At 38.2% G+C, this 20056-nt stretch overlaps 1 protein-coding gene across 4 annotated transcripts in view; it reads left to right on the plus strand.

Annotated features, from left to right (window-relative positions):
• The first annotated feature begins 337 nt into the window (after window positions 1–337).
• Window positions 338–20056, plus strand: part of LRP2BP (LRP2 binding protein) — a 55967-nt gene continuing 36248 nt past the window's right edge. For 3 of the 4 annotated variants that reach the window (XM_029226227.1, XM_029226226.1, XM_029226228.1), the window contains exons 1-6: window positions 338–352; window positions 1537–1673; window positions 13998–14068; window positions 15369–15495; window positions 16222–16334; window positions 19221–19334. Coding sequence is in view for 1 of the 4 variants with exons in the window: in XM_029226229.1 (XP_029082062.1) it covers window positions 15390–15495; window positions 16222–16334; window positions 19221–19334 (333 nt within the window). In the remaining 3 variants the exon portion in view is untranslated. Of the gene's footprint in view, window positions 353–1536; window positions 1674–13997; window positions 14069–15368; window positions 15496–16221; window positions 16335–19220; window positions 19335–20056 lie in introns of those variants that run through there. The other variant, XM_029226229.1, reaches the window with a different exon arrangement.

Consider the following 20056-nt stretch of genomic DNA (forward strand, 5'->3'; position numbering starts at 1 on the left):
GGCCGCCATGAGGCGCGCAGAGTTCGACACGTCTCACGCTGTCGTGCTCACCTCTTTAGGCCCTTTAGGGAAGCGGAAGTCGCGGGCGGAGGTTTTGGTTTATGCTGGCACGCACGTAACCAGGAAACCAGGGAGCTACAAGGAGCTCGGCTGCAACACGACCTTTGGAAGCTGCTACGCTTGGTGCTGGCGCCGGGGTCCTAGCCTCCGGCTCCTGAGGAATGAAAATTCCTTCTTGTCTCAAGTTCAAAGTCGCCCCAGGCTTGGCTCTGTCCCTCAAGGCCCTGGACGTTTAGGGAGGAAAGCGGAAGCTGAGGGGGCGATGGGGGGAGCAGGAGGAGGGGCGGCTAAGGTGAGCTAAGGGCATGGGTTTTCCCGCAGGGACTGCGCCCCCCCCCCCAGCTCCAGCACCCCTCTCGCCTTTGTCAAAGCCCACGCCATCCCGGGACTAAACATCTGGTTTAAATGGTTTATCAAACCCCACCCTTTCGGGTTTAACATGATACCATGTCCGTTATGGGAATGATGTAAAACGAGCCAACCACTGTAATGTGACCCCTCTTGGAGGTGGGTTAGGCGCAGTGCTGGCCTTGCCGCCTAGGGAAGTGTTGAGGGTCCCCAGCTTTTAGCCCTGAGCTTGCCGAGGCGGGAGCCCCCCACTCATCATGTGGAGAGTTAGGGGATAAACGAAGGGCCCGGGCCGTGGACGCTGAGGACCCTTGGGGCTCTTCCCCGTGGGCAGGGCGGACTAGCTCTGAACCGCTGGGGCGTGGCGGGAGGAAGGCTCTCCGGAGCTCTTTATGCTGAGCCATTCCTTTAGCTTGAGTAATTCGTTTTTGTAAAGCTTTAGGAACAGACAGACATCCTGACTTCAAACCGTAGCCATTGACCGCCTGTCAGATAATCTCTGGACTCTTTCCCTAAGCACTTTTTTATTCGGGTTAATCTAGCTAAAAGCTAAAGCTCCAGCCATATATGTATTTTCCCTAACATCTTCAGCGATTCCCTTCTATCTGCTGATACCTTTGAGAGCAGGACTGAAAGATAGTTTGTTATAATGCTTGTAGAGGACAAGCTCATTGTCCTGTGAAGATAGGTGGCCTTTTAGTTCTAATTTTGGTTACGGTTTATTGTTTATTTTGTAATAAGAGCCATAAAATAATTTTGCAGTAATTCATATTACTAGACTTATGCAGTGATCCAAGGTTTCAACTGAGAGAAAAATGCACAACATGAGAGGTGTGAGTTAAGGTTTATTCAGGGTCTTACTGAGGACTGTAGCCCCAGAGACAGCCTTCGGATAGCTCTGAGGAACTGCTCCAGAGAGGTGGGGGGAGGCTATTTTATATGTGATTTTGTTGTTGTTGTTAGGGAACACGTGCAGTCAAATGTATCTTGGTAAAAGATCACTGCTCGTCACAAAGAACAGATATCCCAAGTTAATGATTATAGGGCTTTTCTATGTATGGGAAGCGGGGTTCATTAAAACTCTTCGTGAAATGCATGTGTCTAAGGGCCTGTTTGTCCAAAGCACAGAGCCTCCCGTTTTCATCTTTAAATTTCCTCTGAAGCACAGAGTGCCCATCCTGTTATCACCTTAATCTCTTCATCTGAAGCATCCAGTGCCCTGTTGTTCAGCGGCTGCAGCGGGTTAATCTTTGAAGACTTGGATGGTGAGCAAAATGCTCTTTGCTCTTTTATTTGCAAAGGGGTAGTTATAAACGTGTTTGTTTATATGCATACTCGAACATAAACGTGTATATGTATTTATGTTCAAACACATATATAGAATCGTACTTGTGTTCTTTTTTTTAATATTTAAACTATTCACAGTACATTTTTATGCTATTTAAAGAATGTCAGAGATACATGAGAACACATGTCCATATTGCCAGTTTTCCTTTTCTCATATTTTTCAATTAGGTAAGTACTGTTTTTCAAAGCTTCAAATTTGCACAGATGTTCATTTTCAGGATTTCCTAACTAATACAAGGTATTATCAAAGAAGTTCCTAGAGTTCTAAACATAGGTTTTGCAGTTAACATATCATGCAGTGGGATATTTGTGTGATGGATGCACTTCCACATTACATCCTTTCTCTTGAAAACAAGATTCTGTTCAGCATGCATTAAATCTGGTAATTATTGTTAACTTCCTGTGACATATTTAAATTTCACAAGGAAAGGGAATGTTGTGAGTAGTTGTTAAAGCTTTTATCCCTTTAATCACTGCATACTTGTCCATTGCTCATAATGTTTCCAAAAAATTCTTTATGTCTCAGGTAAGTATTTGGTTTAGTCTTAAAAATGGGCCTAAAAGCCATCTAAAAACTGAGCAAAGCTGGTAGAGTACAAAAATATACAGAATAAATACATTTGGGGGACAATATCTTACTGGCAAGTAACTGGAGATTTTACTGAACATGTAGCAAGTGGGATCAATTTTCTAAAGTGGAAGATGGTCTAAGATGCATATTCAACAGTCATTCTTCCAAGCATTGCTGATTCTACTTATGTTTAATTTGCTGCTAGATGTGTTTGAACTAATCAAATGTAATTCTGCCTTCACTGGCATGCGCAGTCAGGAAATCCATGTATGATCCTTGTATGATTGTAAAAGCAAAAGATTTCCCACAAATAAATTCTTCTTGTGCTTTATTATATAAACCCTTCCAGCCTTGCTACTCAAACTTCTTGGAGAAGGTAATAAGTTATATAGTTATTATAAACAACTGCTGCTCCAGGATATTGTGGCACAAAGGATAGATAGATATTTAGATAGACAGATAGGTAGATGGAAGGGAGGGAGGGAGGGAAGGGAAGGGAAGGGAAGGAAGGAGAGAAGGAGTGAAAAGGCAACTCTTCTTTACAAAAGAATTCCAAATACTTCATGTAGACACTCCCCACTCCAGGAAATAGAGATTAATCCTCTCCCCACACTGTTCTCTTGAGTGTGGGCCACGCATAATGCCTTGCTTCTGAAGAGTAAGAGTATAGGAAGAGGGGAAGGTAACTTTACAGTGGAGAAACCTGTGAAACACTACCCTGGCCAGGTATTTGTTAATATTATCAGTGATAAGTCATGATGATAGCATGCACCCCTGATATGATGTGTTGAGAAGGATACTTCATCTTCCCAAAAGTCCATAACCCAAGTCTAACCATGAGTAAAATACCAGGTAAACCCAGGTTGGGAGACATTCTACAGGATATCTGGCCAGTACAAAACTGTCAAAGTTATAAAAAAAAAAACAAGGAAAACCTGAGAATCTGTCATAGACCAGAGGAGGCTAAGGAGACATGATGACTAAATGTAGCGTGATAACCTGGATGGGATCCTGGAACAGAAAGAGAAAATTACAGTAGTCCCCCGTTATCCGCATTTTCAATTTCTGTGGTTTCAGACCAACCATGGTCTGAAAATATTAAATGGAAAATTACAGAAATAAACAATTCATAAATTTTAAATTGCATGCCGCCCTGAGTAGCATGATGAAATCTCACTCCATCTCCATCTCCGTCCCTCCTGGGAGGGGAATCATCCCTTTGTCCAGGTTAGTCACCTAGTAGCCATCTGGGTTATCAGATTTACTGGGTTACTGTGTTCAAGTAACCCTTATTTACTTAATAATGGCCCCAAAGCACAAGAGTAGTGATGCTGGCAATTCAGATATGCCAAAGAAGTTATAAAGTCCTTCCTTTAAGTAAAAAGGTGAAAATTCTTGATGTAATAAGGAAAGATAAGAAATCAAACACTGAGGTTGTTGAGATCTACAGTAAGAACAAATCTTCTGTTTGTGAAATTGTGAAGAAGGAAAAAGAAATTTATGCTAGTTTTGCTGTCGCACCTCAAACTGCAAAAGTTACACTTAGTTAATTTTCTAGATTTAGTAATGACAGAAGATACCTAAACCAGTATGAAGCTAGTTTTAAAAAAACAAGGAACGAAAAATCTCACAATTTCTCACAACTTTATTACTTTTTATTCTGGTCACTATTTAATTTTTTATTCTGATTAACCAATACACTTTAGTTCCTCTGTAAAACACACTGCCGGTTGCACTGGTCACTGGGAGATCTTACCAGGCTGTTCTGTAGAATACTCAGTTACTTGGAATCACAGCAGTTTGAATTTTTTTCCACACTATAAGGATTATTATAATATGTAATATAATTATTATATAACTGGTGAGATATGGGTAAGAAGTGAGAGATATAATTTTTAAGAAGACTAAATTGAATGCTTTCAGATTCCTCAAGTAGCTAAGAAAAATGCTTTCAAAGCAGGTGAGGATAAATCAACAATAAAGGATGGGGAGAAATAGTTCTATCCTCAAATTGTTCCACAGGCATTTTTCAATTCATATTCCATTTTAAAGAAACATAATCTGGAATTTGTATGCATATGGTTTATGCAAGGAAGACAGTTCTGAACTCTCACATTCATCCTCTATTTAAAGAAATAGCTTCTGACCCTAAGTGAAAAGGTGGGAAAATAACTATATATTTACATATTTTAAGTTAAAATGTATATCATATGTTTGTATACTCACATTAATTTCCACCTTGATTCTTGTTTAATTGATAAACTGCAAGCCCCAATAATACCAGATAAGAGGGCTCTTATTGCATTGATTGTGCAACCTATTTCTTTCATTTAGGAAACAGAGAGTAGCTGAATATATAGAATACCTTCAGAAAAAGCATGCATTATATTTTTTGTGTAGGCCATAGCTAATTGATATATTTGATATATAATTTATCTAGTGTAGAAAGTTGAAACTCATTTTCTTACAGTAACTCTGATTTGTCAAAATTTGTTAACATCCTACTCAAATTAATCTTTGTCCCTAAGAGGAGAAAATATATAGATAAAATGTTGGTTTTACTAATCAAGTAATAATTAAAACAACTAAATAACAGTAATATATGATGTCAAGATAAGTTCTACTCAAAGCATGTATCTAATATTCTACATTTTCCAGCTACTTGAAATAATGTGTAATTTTTAAGTAAAACAGCTGAGTTTCAAACTTTTGACACATTTTCCCAAATTATCTAATAAATCATTTTTATTATCCAATTATTTTATGCAGGTGCCATGGATAAATTTCTTACATGCTTCATGTTTTTTAAGAACTAAGTAACCAAAATACTTTGAAAATTAGGTCTGTAAATAGGTTCATTCACTATGGAAAGCAGTATCTATCACTCTTCCTCAAAGTATTCAAAATAGAACTACCATATGATTCAGCAGCCCCGCTTCTGGGCATATAGCCAAAGGATTTGAAATTAGAATCTCAAAGAGAGATTTTTCCCTCCACATTCACTGTGGCATTATTCACAATAGCCAAGACAAGGAAGCAACCTAAATGCCTGTCACTGAATGAGAAGATAATGTGGTAGCTATGTAAATGGAATATTATTCAGCCTTAGAACCTGGAGGACATTATGCAAACTGAAATAAGCCAAACACAGAAGAACAAATATAACATGATCCTACTTATACGAGGGATCTAAAATAGACTCATAGAAGCCGAGAGTAGAATGGTTGTTACTAGGGGTTTGGGGGGGGGTGCGGAATGAGGAGGTGGTGGGCAGAGGGTATAAAGTTTCAGTTATGCAAGTACTAGAGATCTACTGTACAGCCCAGTGCCTACAGTTAACAATATTGTGTTGTATACTTAAAATTTTGCTAAGAGGGTACCTCTTATGCTTTAGTGTTCAAATAAATTAGGTGGGAAGAAACTTTTGGAGATGATGAATATACTTAGCATGGATTGTGGTGATGGTTTCATGGGTATATATTTACGTCCAACGCCATCAAGTTGTATACATTAAATATATACAGCTTTTTATATGTCAATCATACCTCAAAGTGATTTTTTTTTTACATCTTTATTGGAGTATAATTGCTTTACAATGGTGTGTTAGTTTCTGCTTTATAACAAAGTGAATCAGTTTTACATATACATATGTTCCCATATCTCTTCCCTCTTGCGTCTCCCTCCCTCCCACCCTCCCTATCCCACCCCTCTAGGTGGTCACAAAGGACCGAGCTGATCTCCCTGAGCTGTGCGGCTGCTTCCCACTAGCTATCTACCTTACATTTGGTAGTGTATACAAGTCCATGCCACTCTCTCACCCCGTCACAGCTCACCCCTCCCCTCCCCATATCCCCAAGTCCATTCTCTAGTAGGTCTGTGTCTTTATTCCTGTCTTACCCCTAGGTCCTTCGTGACATTTTTTCTTCTTAAATTCCATATATGTGTGTTAGCATACGGTATTTGTTTTGCTCTTTCTGACTTACTTCACTCTGTATGACAGACTCTAGGTCCATCCACCTCACTACAAATAACTCAATTTCGTTTCTTTTTATGGCCGAGCAATATTCCATTGTATATATGTGCCACATCTTCTTTATCCGTTCATCCGATGATGGACACTTAGGTTGTTTCCATCTCCGGGCTATTGTAAATAGAGCTGCAATGAACATTTTGGTACATGACTCTTTTTGAATTATGGTTTTCTCAGGGTATATGCCCAGTAGTGGGATTGCTGAGTCATATGGTAGTTCTATGTGTAGTTTTTTAAGGAACTTCCATACTGTCCTCCATAGTGGCTATACCAATTCACATTCCCCCCGGCAGTGCAAGAGTGTTCCCTTTTCTCCACACCCTCTCCAGCATTTATTGTTTCTAGATTTTTTGATGATGGCCATTCTGACTGGTGTGAGATGATATCTCATTGTAGTTTTGATTTGCATTTCTCTAATGATTAATGATGTTGAGCATTCTTTCATGTGTTTGTTGGCAATCTGTATATCTTCTTTGGAGAAATGTCTATTTAGGTCTTTTGCCCATTTTCCATTGGGTTGTTTCCTTTTTTTGTTATTGAGCTGCATGAGCTGCTTGCAAATTTTGGAGATTAATCCTTTATCAGTTGCTTCATTTGCAAATATTTTATCCCATTCTGAGGGTAATCTTTTGGTCTTGTTTATGGATTCCTTTGCTGCGCAAAAGCTTTGAAGTTTCATTAGATCCCATTTGTTTATTTTTGTTTTTATTTCCATTTCTCTAGCAGGTGGGTCAAAAAGGATCTTGCTGTGATTTATGTCATAAAGTGTTCTGCCTATGTTTTCCTCTAAGAGTGTGATAGTTTCTGGCCTTACATTTAAGTCTTTAATCCATTTTGAGCTTATTTTTGTGTATAGTGTTAGGGAGTGTTCTAATCTCATACTTTTACATGTACCTGTCCAGTTTTCCCAGCACCACTTATTGAAGAGGCTGTCCTTTCTCCACTGTACATTCCTGCCTCCTTTATCAAAGATAAGGTGACCATATGTGCGTGGGTTTATCTCTGGGCTTTCTATCCTGTTCCATTGATTTATATTTCTGTTTTTGTGCCAGTACCATACTGTCTTGATTACTGTAGCTTTGTAGTATAGTCTGAAATCAGGGAGCCTGATTCCTCCAGCTCCGTTTTTCGTTCTCAAGATTGCTTTGGCTATTCGGGGTGTTTTGTGTTTCCATACAAATTGTGAAATTTTTTGTTCTGGTTCTGTGAAAAATGCCAATGGTAGTTTAATAGGGATTGCATTGAATCTGTAGATTGCTTTAGGTAGTAGAGTCATTTTCACAATGTTGATCCTTACAATCCAAGAACATAGTATATCTCTTCATCTATTTGTATCATCTTTAATTTCTTTCATCAGTGTCTTATAATTTTCTGCATACAGGTCTTTTGTCTCCTTAGGTAGGTTTATTCCTAGATGTTTTATTCTTTTTGTTGCAATGGTAAATGGGAGTGTTTTTTTGATTTCACTTTCATATTTTTCATCATTAGTGTGTAGGAATGCCAGAGATTTCTGTGCATTAATTTTGTATCCTGCTACTTTACCAAATTCATTGAATAGCTCTAGTAGTTTTCTGGTAGCATCTTTAGGATTCTCTAATTATAGTATCATGTCATCTGCAAACAGTGACTGCTTTACTTCTTCTTTTCTGATTTGGATTCCTTTTATTTCCTTTTCTTCTCTGATTGCTGTGGCTAAAACTTCCAAAACTATGTTGAATAAGAGTGGTGAGAGTAGGCAACCTTGTCTTGTTCCTAATCTTAGTGGAAATGCTTTCAGTTTTTCACCATTGAGGATGATGTTGACTGTGGGTTGGTCATATATGGCCTCTATTATGTTGAGGAAAGTTCCCTTTATGCCTACTTTCTGGAGGGTTTTTATCATAAATAGGTGTTGAATTTTGTCAAAAGCTTTCTCTGCATCGATTGAGATGGTCATATGGTTTTTCTCCTTCAGTTTGTTAATATGATGTATCACATTGATTGATTTGTGTATATTGAAGAATCCTTGCATTCCTGGAATAAACCCCACTTCATCATGGTGTATGATCCTTTTAATGTGCTGTTGGATTCTGTTTGCTAGTATTTTGTTGAGGATTTTTGCATCTATGTTCATCAGAGATATTGGCCTGTAGTTTTCTTTCTTTGTGACATCCTTGTCTGGTTTTGGTATCAAGGTAATGGTGGCCTCATAGAAGGAATTTGGGAGTGTTCCTCCCTCTGCTATATTTTGGAAGAGTTTGAGAAGGATAGGTGTTAGCTCTTCTCTAAATGTTTGATAGAATTCGCCTGTGAAGCCATCTGGTCCTGGGCTTTTGTTTGTTGGAAGATTTTTAGTCACAGTTTCAATTTCATTGCTTGTGATTGGTCTGTTCATATTTTCTATTCCTTCCTGGTTCAGTCTTTGCAGGTTGTGCCTTTCTAAGAATTTGTCCATTTCTTCCAGGTTGTCTATTTTATTGGCATAGAGTTGCTTGTAGTAATCTCTCATGATCTTTTGTATTTCTGCAGTGTCAGTTGTTACTTCTCCTTTTTCATTTCTAATTCTGTTGACTTGAGTCTTCTCCCTTTTTTTCTTGATGAGTCTGGCTAATGGTTTATCAATTTTGTTTATCTTCTCAAAGAACCAGCTTTTAGTTTTATTGATCTTTGCTATCGTTTCCTTCATTTCTTTTTCATTTATTTCTGATCTGATCTTTATGATTTCTTTCCTTCTGCTAACTTTGGGGATTTTTTGTTCTTCTTTCTCTAATTGCTTTAGGTGCAAGGTTAGGTTGTTTATTCGAGATGTTTCCTGTTTCTTACAGTAGGATTGTATTGCTATAAACTTCCCTCTTAGAACTGCTTTTGTTGCATCACATAGGTTTTGGGTTGTCGTGTCTCCATTGTCATTTGTTTCTAGGTATTTTTTGATTTCCTCTTTGATTTCTTCGGTGGTCACTTCATTATTAAGTAGTGTATTGTTTAACCTCCATGTGTTTGTATTTTTTACAGATCTTTTCCTGTAATTGATATCTAGTCTCATAGCGTTGTGGTCGGAGAAGATACTTGATACAATTTCAATTTTCTTAAATTTACCAAGGCTTGATTTGTTACCCAAGATATGATCTATCCTGGAGAATGTTCCATGAGCACTTGAGAAAAATGTGTATTCTGTTGTTTTTGGATGGAATGTCCTATAAATATCAATTAAGTCCATCTTGTTTAATGTATCATTTAAAGCTTGTGTTTCCTTGTTTATTTTCATTTTGGATGATCTGTCCATTGGTGAAATTGGGGTGTTAAAGTCCCCTACTGTTATTGTGTTACTGTTGATTTCCTCTTTTATGGCTGTTAGTATTTGCCTTATGTATTGAGGTGCTCCTATGTTGGGTGCATAAATATTTACAATTGTTATATCTTCTTCTTGGATTGATCCCTTCATCGTTATGTAGTGTCTTTCTTTCTCTCTGGTAATAGTCTTTATTTTAAAGTCTATTTAGTCTGATACGAGAATTGCTACTCCAGCTTTCTTTTGCTTTCCATTTGCATGGAATATCTTTTTTCCATCCCCTCACTTTCAGTCTGTATGTGTCCCTAGGTCTGAAGTGGGTCTCTTGTAGACAGCATATATATAGGTCTTGTTTTTGTATCCATTCAGCCAGTCTGTGTTTTGGTGGGAGCATTAAATCCATTCACATTTAAGGTAATTAATTATCGATATATATGTTACTGTTACCATTTTCTTAATTGTTTTGGGTTTGTTTTTGTAGGTCTTTTCCTTGTCTTGTGTTTCTTGCCTAGAGAAGTTCCTTTAGCATTTGTTATAAAGCTGGTTTGGTGGTGCTGAACTCTCTCAGCTTTTGCTTGTCTGTAAAGGTTTTAATTTCTCCATCAAATCTGAATGAGATCCTTGCTGGGTAGAGTAATCTTGATTGTAGGTTTTTCTCCATCATCACTTTAAATATGTCCTGCCATTCCCTTCTGGCTTGCAGAGTTTCTGCTGAAAGATCAGCTGTTAACCTTATGGGGATTCCCTTGTGTGTTATTTGTTGTTTTTCCCTTGCTGCTTTTAATATGTTTTCTTTGTATTTAAATTTTGACAGTTTGATTAGTATGTGTCTTGGCGTGTTTCTCCCTGGATTTATCCTGTATGGGACTCTCTGTGCTTCCTGGAGTTGATTAACTATTTCCTTTCCCATATTAGGGAAGTTTTCAACTATAATCTCTTCAAATATTTTCTCAGTCCCTTTCTTTTTCTCTTCTTCTTCTGGGACCCCTATAATTTGAATGTTGGTGTGTTTAATGTTGTCCCAGAGGTCTCTGAGACTGTCCTCAAATCTTATCATTCTTTTTTCTTTATTCTGCTCTGCAGTAGTTATTTCCACTATTTTATCTTCCAGGTCACTTATCCGTTCTTCTGCCTCAGTTATTCTGCTATTGAACACTTCTATAGTATTTTTAATTTCATTTATTGTGTTGTTCATCATTGCTTGTTTCCTCTTTAGTTCTTCTAGGTCTTTGTTAAATGTTTCTTGCATTTTCTCTATTCTAGTTCCAAGATTTTGGATCATCTTTACTATCATTATTCTGAATTCTTTTTCAGGTAGATTGCCTATTTCCTCTTCATTTGTTAGGTCTGGTGGGTTTTTATCTTGCTCCTTCATCTGCGGTGTGTTTTTCTGTCTTCTCATTTTGCTTATCTTACTGGGTTTGGGGTCTCCTTTTTGCAGGCTGCAGGTTTGTAGTTCCCGTTGTTTTTGGTGTCTGTCCCCAGTGGCTCAAGTTGGTTCACCGGGTTGTGTAGGCTTCCTGGTGGAAGGGACTAGTGCCTGTGTTCTGGTGGATGAGGCTGGATCTTGTCTTTCTGGTGGGGAGGTCCACGTCTGGTGGTGTGTTTTGGGGTGTCTGTGGACTTATTATGATTTTAGGCAGCCTCTCTGCTAATGGGTGGGGTTCCTTTCTTGTTAGTTGTTTGGCATAGGGTGTCCAACACTGTAGCTTGCTGGTCGTTGAGTGAAGCTGGGTGTTGGTGTTGAGATGGAGATCTCTGGGAGATTTTCGCTGTTTGATATTACGTGGAGCTGGGAGGTCTCTTGTGGACCAGTATCCTGAAATTGGTTCTCCCACCTCAGAGGCACAGCACTGACTCCTGGCTGCAGCACCAAGAGCCTTTCATCCACATGGCTCAGAATAAAAGAGAGAAAAAGTAGAAAGAAAGAAAGAGGATAAAATAAAGTAAGATAAAATAAAATAAAGTTATTAAAGTAAAAAATAATTATTAAGAAAAAAAATTTTTAAGTTAAAAAAAAAAAGAAAACGGACGGATAGAACCCTAGGACAAATGGTGAAAGCAAAGCTATACAGACAAAATCTCACACAGAAGCATACACATACACACTCAGAAAAAGAGGAAAAGGGGAAAAAATAATAAATCTTGCTCTCAACGTCCACCTCCTCAATTTGGGATGATTTGTTGTCTATTCAGGTATTCCACAGATGCAGGGTACATCAAGTTGATTGTGGAGATTTAATCCACTCCTCCTGAGGCTGCTGGGAGAGATTTCCCTTTCTCTTCTTTGTTCGAAGAGCTCAGGGGCGTTCAGTTTAGGATTTGGCCCCGCCTCTGCGTGTAGGTTGCTGGAGGGCGTCTGTTCTTCGCTCAGACAGGACGGGGGTTAAAGGAGCAGCTGACTCAGGGGCTCTGGCTCACTCAGGCCAGGGGGAGGGAGGGGTGCGGATGCGGGGCGAGCCTGCGGCGGCAGAGGCCAGCGTGACGTTGCACCAGCCTGAGGCGCACCTTGCATTCTCCCGGGGGAGTTTTCCCTGGATCACGGGACCCTGGCAGTGGCGGGCTGCACAAGCTCCGCGGAAGGGAGGTGTGGAGAGTGACCTGTGCTCACACACAGGCTTCTTGGTGGCGGTGGCAGCAGCCTTAGCGTCTCAGGCCCGTCTCTGGAGTCCGTGCTTTTAGCCGCGGCTCTCGCCCGTCTCTGGAGCTCCTTTAAGCAGCTTTTAATCCCCTCTCCTCATGCACCAGGAAACAAAGAGGGAAGAAACACCTCAAAGTCATTTTTAAAAAACAAAAAAATTACAAGAAAAGATTTGGGAATATTTTTTTTAAATGGACTTAATCAAATTTTTAAAAATCGAGGGATCAAAAGAAACAAGAAAGTGAAAACACCCCATAAAATAGGAGAAAATATTTGCAAATTATATACCTGATAAGAGTCCAGTATCTGGAATATATAAAGAATGTTTATAACTCAGCAATAAAAGGACAGCCCAACTATAAAATTGGCAAAGGATTAACATCGCTCCAAATAAGATAAACAGGTGGTCAATAAGCACATGAAAAGAGTCTCAACATCATTTTTCATTATGGAAATGCAAATCAGAACCACAAGATAACACTTCACATTCACTAGGATGGCTATTATCAGAAAGATGAACAATCACCAGTGTCGGTGAGGATGTGGAACCCTCACACGTTGCTGGTGGAAAAGCAAAAAGCCACTTTGGAAAACAGTTTGGCAATGTCTCAAAGTCTTAAACATAGAATTACTATGTGACCCAGCAACCCCCTTCCTAGGTTTATACCCAAAAGAATTAAAAACCTATGTCTACATAAAAACAAGTACGTGAAAACTACCAGCATTATTCAGGATAGCCAAAAGCTAGAAACAACTCACATGTTCATCAGATGATGAACAGATTTTTTAAAATGTGTTATATCCGTATAATGAAATATTATTCAGCCAAAAATAGGAACGAAGTACTGATACATGCTACAACATGCACGAACCTTGTAAACATTATGTAAAAGAAGCCAGACACAAAAGGCCACATACTGTATGATTCCATTTATATGGAGTATGCAGAATAGACAAATCTGTAGAGACAGAAGTAGGTTAGTGATTGCTAGGGGCTGAAAGGAGGAAAAGATTGGGGAGTGACTGCTAATTTCTACAGGGTTTCTTTTGGAGTGGTGAAAATGTTCCAGAATTAGATATTGGTGGTGGTTGCACAACCTTAAGCAATTAACATTCACAGCACTGGAGATGGGGCACTAACTAGTAAAGAGGGTCTGGGAAGGTCACCGTCAGTCTCTACTACACCTGCCCTTCCTTTTAAAATCATATATTTCTTTCAGATTTTACATCATCGATTAAGGTCTATAATTTCTATTATAGCATTTTCTAAATTCACTGCATGCTATGCAAACACTTGTCAAGTTTCAAATTATAATTTTATATCTTATCCCAAGATTTGGCAGAAATAAACATATATTCTTGCTGTTTAAAATCTTCTCTTAGTTCTCATTTTCTGAAATTAAAAAGTACTGAATTTTAGCTTACCCTCTTATGGGAGTCCTGCCATTTTAAACAATCATGTTAGCTCTGCTTTTTGGAGAACAGTATGGAATAATGATGAAGTACACAGGCATTCTGGCAGCCCAGCTGTCCCACCTGCCAGCCCTGTGATCTGAGGCAAGTTGCTTAACTTCTTCACTGGTGCCTCAGTTTCCTCCCACATTAAGTGGGCCTCATAACCGCCAGTATTTCATAAAGTTTTGTAGGAGTTAGTACCTGTAAAGCACTTAGAACAAAGAACAAATCCTGGCCTATAGTAAGAGCTCAATAAATCTTTGCTTATATTTTCTAGGTCCTCCCCAAATATTCTTTTAAGCTTCAGCAACAGAAACCCTGTGGAGTATTGTAACCACAGAAGGCAACGTGAGTTTAAATGGATTTTGCTTTCTGATTTGTTTCTTTTCTGATGACCTTCCTGAATGTGTCAACTTTTTTTCTTAGCCTTTTTGGATACAATAGCACATGGGCTTAAGTCTTCAGTGAAATAAAAACTTCTATAACCAGTTTCTGAGTAAACTGATGGTGCCATAGACATCATCCTATTTGGATTGTCTTTCTTCTAAATACTTCACCTAATATTCCTTCACCCTAAAGTTCATTGGAAGCTTTTATATTTACTAGTGCAACCATAGATTTTTGGAGTCCTATAATCAAAGAATTTTACATATCTAGGGACAGACGTTTTGAAATCCTCTAGTTCAAACTACTTATAGTCTAAACTACAGATGAGGAAATTTACTCTTAAGGAGATTATATGACTCTTCCAAAATCACAGATACTTCGGTGATTTTTTCTCTCTGGTATACTGAATTATCTCCCTTTCTGCACTTCATTCTCATTAATGAAGAAATTTATTGTCGAAAATAGTATCATAAAGTTGTATAAATGCTGCTTTCCAATAATACTAAAGGTCTATTGAGTTATCTTCACCACCAATCAGGAACCTTTACTGGAAGCTTGTTCCTGATTGGTGAAAGCCTGCTGTAACAGTGGAATTCCAAAGAGTAAACAAAAAAACATAGCAACAACTGAGTTTGCCGTCTCACTACCCTGAGCCTAGGCCAACCTGGACTCCTTCATCCCAGGTGAGGTGGCCTCTACATTTTATATGAAGGCTCTGATTTTCCCTTCAACTGTGATCCACCTTAAAACATGGCAATCCATTACAGACAGGAAGATAAAACTGAACAACACAGCTAAAATAAAGTGTATTCCCAGGTAAAATAGACAAATGCTTTCATTTAAAATGGATTAGTTTGATGAGCTTCAGTTACAAGGCAACAGGAAGTTACCAGTGCTCAGGAACTGTATCTATGGGCAGTATCACCAATTCCTACTAGTGGCAGCAGCTGTGGTGGGTGACATGACTCACTGGAGTGTGTGATCTCATAGCCAGAAAGGATTTGCAAACAGCTCTGATCATTAATCCCATGCTGTGGAAACAGACATGGAGGAGTGCTGTGCTTCTCATAGCTATAGAGGGTCCTGGTTTCCTAAGAAGGAATGTTCACATCCCAGAGCTGGTAGTTTGGTGCCCTATCCCTAGGTGATGAGAGGAAGATGCTTTTTATAATGACTGCCAAGTTGGAATGGAGTCTCTCTTTGCATTTTCTGGGGTAAGATTCTACCATATTATTTTTTAATATAATTTTTTAATTTACAGAATACCCACTGTGGAGACAGGATGAAGTTGACCAGTGAAAAGTTGCCCAAGAACCCCTTTTATACTTCTCTATCCCACTATGCTGCTAATAACCAAAAACTCTTCCAATGGAGAAAGGAAAAGACTGGTACAAATCCTGATAATATTTTCACTAAAAGTTAATTAGGTACACCAGAGCAAAAGAGACAAGAAATATGAGTCTTATTGCTGGCAAGCAAGCGGTTAAGTTTACAGTCTTTTCTAGCTTTTCTGTAAGAATCTGTGAAATTGCTTGAAGCTACCTGGTAGCAGATCATCAGTGAAGAAGTTTCATAATGAGATCCTGATCCTGGTTTTACTCTCAGGACTTTAGGACACCCTTCTGGAAAAGAGAAGCCAGATGTCAGTTCTGTTAAAGAGAACAGTACCATGCTTTACTTGAAATCAGCATTTAAAGCTACCATTTTTTTCTATAGACTTAAAAAAATTAAATTGGGGATGGTTAGCTCATCTAGTTAGAGTAGTTCTAATTAAGGCTCAGATTAAGAATTTCACTCACCCAGAGGGCAGCTTTGTCTAAAGAATTCCACATAGACTGCATTGCTAGAGCTCCTGCCTAGTAGGAAAGAGGGTTAGTTTGACAACCAGCCAATAAATTTCTTAATTATATAAGGCACAGTGTCAGGTATTGTGATAGTGCTTTCTTTTTTTAAGGTAGGGCTTTTTCCTTGAACTAAGGAGGTCAGTTTTAGGAATGAGAACTAGGAGGGAAACTAGTACAGTGTCAGATGAGTTCTATTTAATTTATTACTTTAAGAGAGAAAATTCATATTGTATGGATAAAGATGGAATTCTTTACTTTTTAAAAAATCAGATCATTACAGCCATGCTGGTTTGGTGGAAAAAGCATTGCACCTCTTGAAGGAAAGAATAAGAAGAGGGGATACTCTGGCATATTTCCTACGAGGTCAACTGTATTTTGAAGAGGTATCATTTTTTGTTGATTTGTTTTCATATAAAGCTGCTGTTAGATCTTCATAGCAAAATTTCCTATAGAGTTCCTTACATTGTTAAACCAGGGAAATTCTGTCAAATTCCATAGATTATAGTTGTGGATTTAAGTATGATAAATTGGTCCCAGCTTATGGAGATATTCAACCTTTCTCCATAAAAGTCATTCTAATTAATGTCATTTATAGGAGTCATTTTGGTATGAAATCCATTTTCACATGATAAATTAAAAATCTAATTTTTATATTTTGCCCGATATATTCAACATCATTTATAAAACATTTTCATTTTATTAACAATGAAAAATCCTGATTCTTACCTAGTACTTAAAGGCAGCTTTATATGTTCCTATATGGAGTAAGGAGGGGATTTCCCTCTTTATCCACATTATGCTGAGGTTTGCAAAGTAGGTCTAGGAGGACCTATGCAAACTATCACTCCAACTTCAGCAATATAGCTTCAGTTGTTCACTGAACCCCAAGGGAAGATGTGAAAAGGGACCAGCTGTCCCCAACCCCTCACTATCCATTGAATGTTTGGGCAGCTGTTCAACTATATCCCACTTACTTACCTTTTGATGGCTCCTTCATTCATTCTGGCAACAAATATTTGTTGAGGACTCATAATGCACCTGTCACTGTGAGGATCACGTAGCACGATGGTTCAGAGAATGATCTTTCAGCTTTGGGCGTAGGTTCCAGTACGGTTCTATTGCTTGTTAACTGTATCCTTGGGCACAAATGCTTAACCTCTTGGTGCCTCAGTTTCCTCATCTATAAAAGGGGGTAATAATATGTATTTCATAGAGCTATTATGAGGGTATATTAATTGTAAAAATACTAACAGGGCCTGGCACCTAGTAAGTGCTTTATAAGTATTTGCTACTATTATGCTAGGTACTAGCTATACAGTAATGAGGGAGTTAGAATGGTCCCCATTTCATAGAGCTTACAGTCTAGAGGAAGAAATTAAATTAATATATAATTAAAAATAAGTTAAAATACTATGAAAGCAATTAACTGGGTACTCTGAGAGAGAATAACTTAGGGATAGGGCGGAAATACCTGTTGTTGAAACTAAAACTTGAAGAAAAGGAAACAGTTAATGCAAACAGCCACAGGGAAGTGCATTCCAGGTAGAAGGGAGAACAAATGCAACGTTTCTGAGATGAGGAAGAGTTTGGTGAGCTCTAGGAATTAAGAGACCAATGTCATGGTCAGCAAGGCAGAGAATGACTCTAGATAAGCCTTGTTTAAAATGTAGTGAGAAGCCATTGAAGTGTTTTGAGACGGTGATGAATGGATTGGAAGGGAAGCATAGGACCAAGACAAGTTTAGGGGAAAATTATACTAGTTGGGTCAAGAGAGGATGGTGATCTTGACCCAGCAGTGGAGCTGGGTCCTGGATTTATTTTGGAGATACAAGTAATGGCATCATGGACTGAAAAATAGAGAAGTGGGGAGGAGTGAGTTTTGAGGGAACCATCAGGAGGTCAGTTTTTGGACATTTTATGTTTGAGATTCCCCTCAGTCATCCAAGTATACATGTTTCAAAGTAGAAACTACATGTAAGACTCTAGATCTCAAAGGAGAAGTCTGAGTTGAAAGTATATATCTGAGATTTTCCAGCATGTATATGGTATTTAAAATCATGAAAAACTAAAAGGACTTCCTTTCTCTTCCTCTGTATAGAGTATTCTAAGTTTTCCAGCCCTCTTATATGTTGGGCAAACACTAGCCAGAAAGGAGAATGAATCTTTACAACTCAGTCATTTACTCATTGTTGTATGTTCTTTAAGATAAATATTTGTTAGCATTTTGGTACAGTTTTTATTAATTTTATCAGTTTGTTGATTAATTACAGTTTATGAAAAGAGAAATTCAATTGTTTCTGTGTTTTCCAAAAGTTGCTTTTCTATGGCCTGCTCTTCCTAGTAATGACCTTCCAACTCAGAGACTCTCTTTCCACTGTTACAAATGATTTATTCTTTAGCGTAAGGCATTTTCCATGGTGGATTAGGACATAAGCCCCATTTTTTTTTTTTTTTTTTTTTTTTTTTATGAGATACGCGGGCCTCTCACTGTTGTGGCCTCTCCGTTGCAGAGCACAGGCTCCGGACGCGCAGGCCCAGCAGCCATGGCCCACGGGCCCAGCCGCTCCGCGGCATGTGGGATCTTCCCGGACCGGGGCACAAACCCGTGTCCCCTGCATCGGCAGGCGGACTCTCCACCACAGTGCCACCAGGGAAGCCCAAACCCCATTTTTGTTCCTTACACTTCAGCGTATTTGTTATTATATCCTATAACGCTGAGGAGCCTTAAATGAATGACATATAACACATAGGTTTTTATAGGAAGTATGGGAGAAAGATAATTTTGGAGAATCACGTTTGTTTTTCTGTGTCTTCTCCCTAGCTAGAAAATGGCAAAACTGGAAGAGCCATATCATAGTGGATATTTAGTAGTAGCGGATATCCTGATGTTTATCTTTTCTCAGAGTCTTTGGCCCCATCTCTGAAGTTTCTCAGACTCCAGGAGTAGCGGGTGATATGGCAGGCTGGAATGAGCAGAGGGCTAGGCTATCATTTAGACAGCGTTTGGCAATAGCCAAGAGTAAGAGTGAAAGCCAAAGAGAGTCTGACCCAGGTTCCTCCTGGTCAGTTCCCTCAGTTGCCATATTTAGGTTTATTTTATTGATTTTATAGTGTGTTGATTGTTGTCAATAGCTTACTTGCAAATTCCATAAATTTGTTGCTGTCTTGTTTTATTTGGTGCTGCTAGCTAGAGTTAGGTGGGAACTAAGTATTTGGGATTACTTTAAAGTAATAATGAAAATAATTCAGTATTTCCTGGGAGCTTACAGGGATGGTATGAAGAAGCATTAGAACAGTTTGAAGAAATCAAGGAAAAGGATCATCAGGCAACTTACCAGCTAGGAGTGATGTATTATGATGGCCTGGGGATGACCGCAGACGCTGTAAGTTATTGTTTTGTTCACAGTGTTTAAGATTTCATTGTTTATGGATTATTTGATATATTTAAAATTATATTTTAATGATATATTTCTTACTTATATTTAAATAATTATCTGTCATTTCAGCATTTAAAGGAGAGCAGCAGTCATTTTTACATTTACGTGAAAAATAAATTTCTTTTTGCCCCTCTCCTTGCTACTATTAGCCGTCAATAACATTTTTGCTTTAAAATATTTTCCTTTGTTTTTAAAAGTTACTTCAAAGCTACATGAACATGGAGAAAAGTTAGAAAATAAGCAAAAATAAGATCACTCCAAATTTTACTATCAAATATGAACTTTGTTATTAGAGTATATTCTTCCATGTATTGCCCTATGCAAAAAAAAAAGATAAGCTGAAACCAGAATGTGTTCATTAGACAGTCACACTTGCTATGAAACTTCTTAAGTCTCTCTCTAGAATGTGAATTTTTTTGAAAAATTGGTTTTTATACTTATTCGTGCTTTCTAACTCAATGGTCCCCTATTTCTATTTAAATGGTATCATGACTGCACCATCACCCAAGTTATAGGATTATTTAGTATGGAATTTAGAAATAGGTCCTTGGAAAATGGTAATAACAGTAGGATAATATTCATCACTATATCTTTTTAAAACTTTTAAACAATCTAACCAGAAAGAATTTACATAAACAAAAAGAATCAACAATTTGAGTTTACCAAAG

This window comes from Monodon monoceros, unplaced genomic scaffold (assembly GCF_005190385.1).
Source record: "Monodon monoceros isolate NGI ecotype Baffin Bay Population unplaced genomic scaffold, NGI_Narwhal_1 Super_Scaffold_17, whole genome shotgun sequence".
Classification (NCBI taxonomy): domain Eukaryota; kingdom Metazoa; phylum Chordata; class Mammalia; order Artiodactyla; family Monodontidae; genus Monodon; species Monodon monoceros.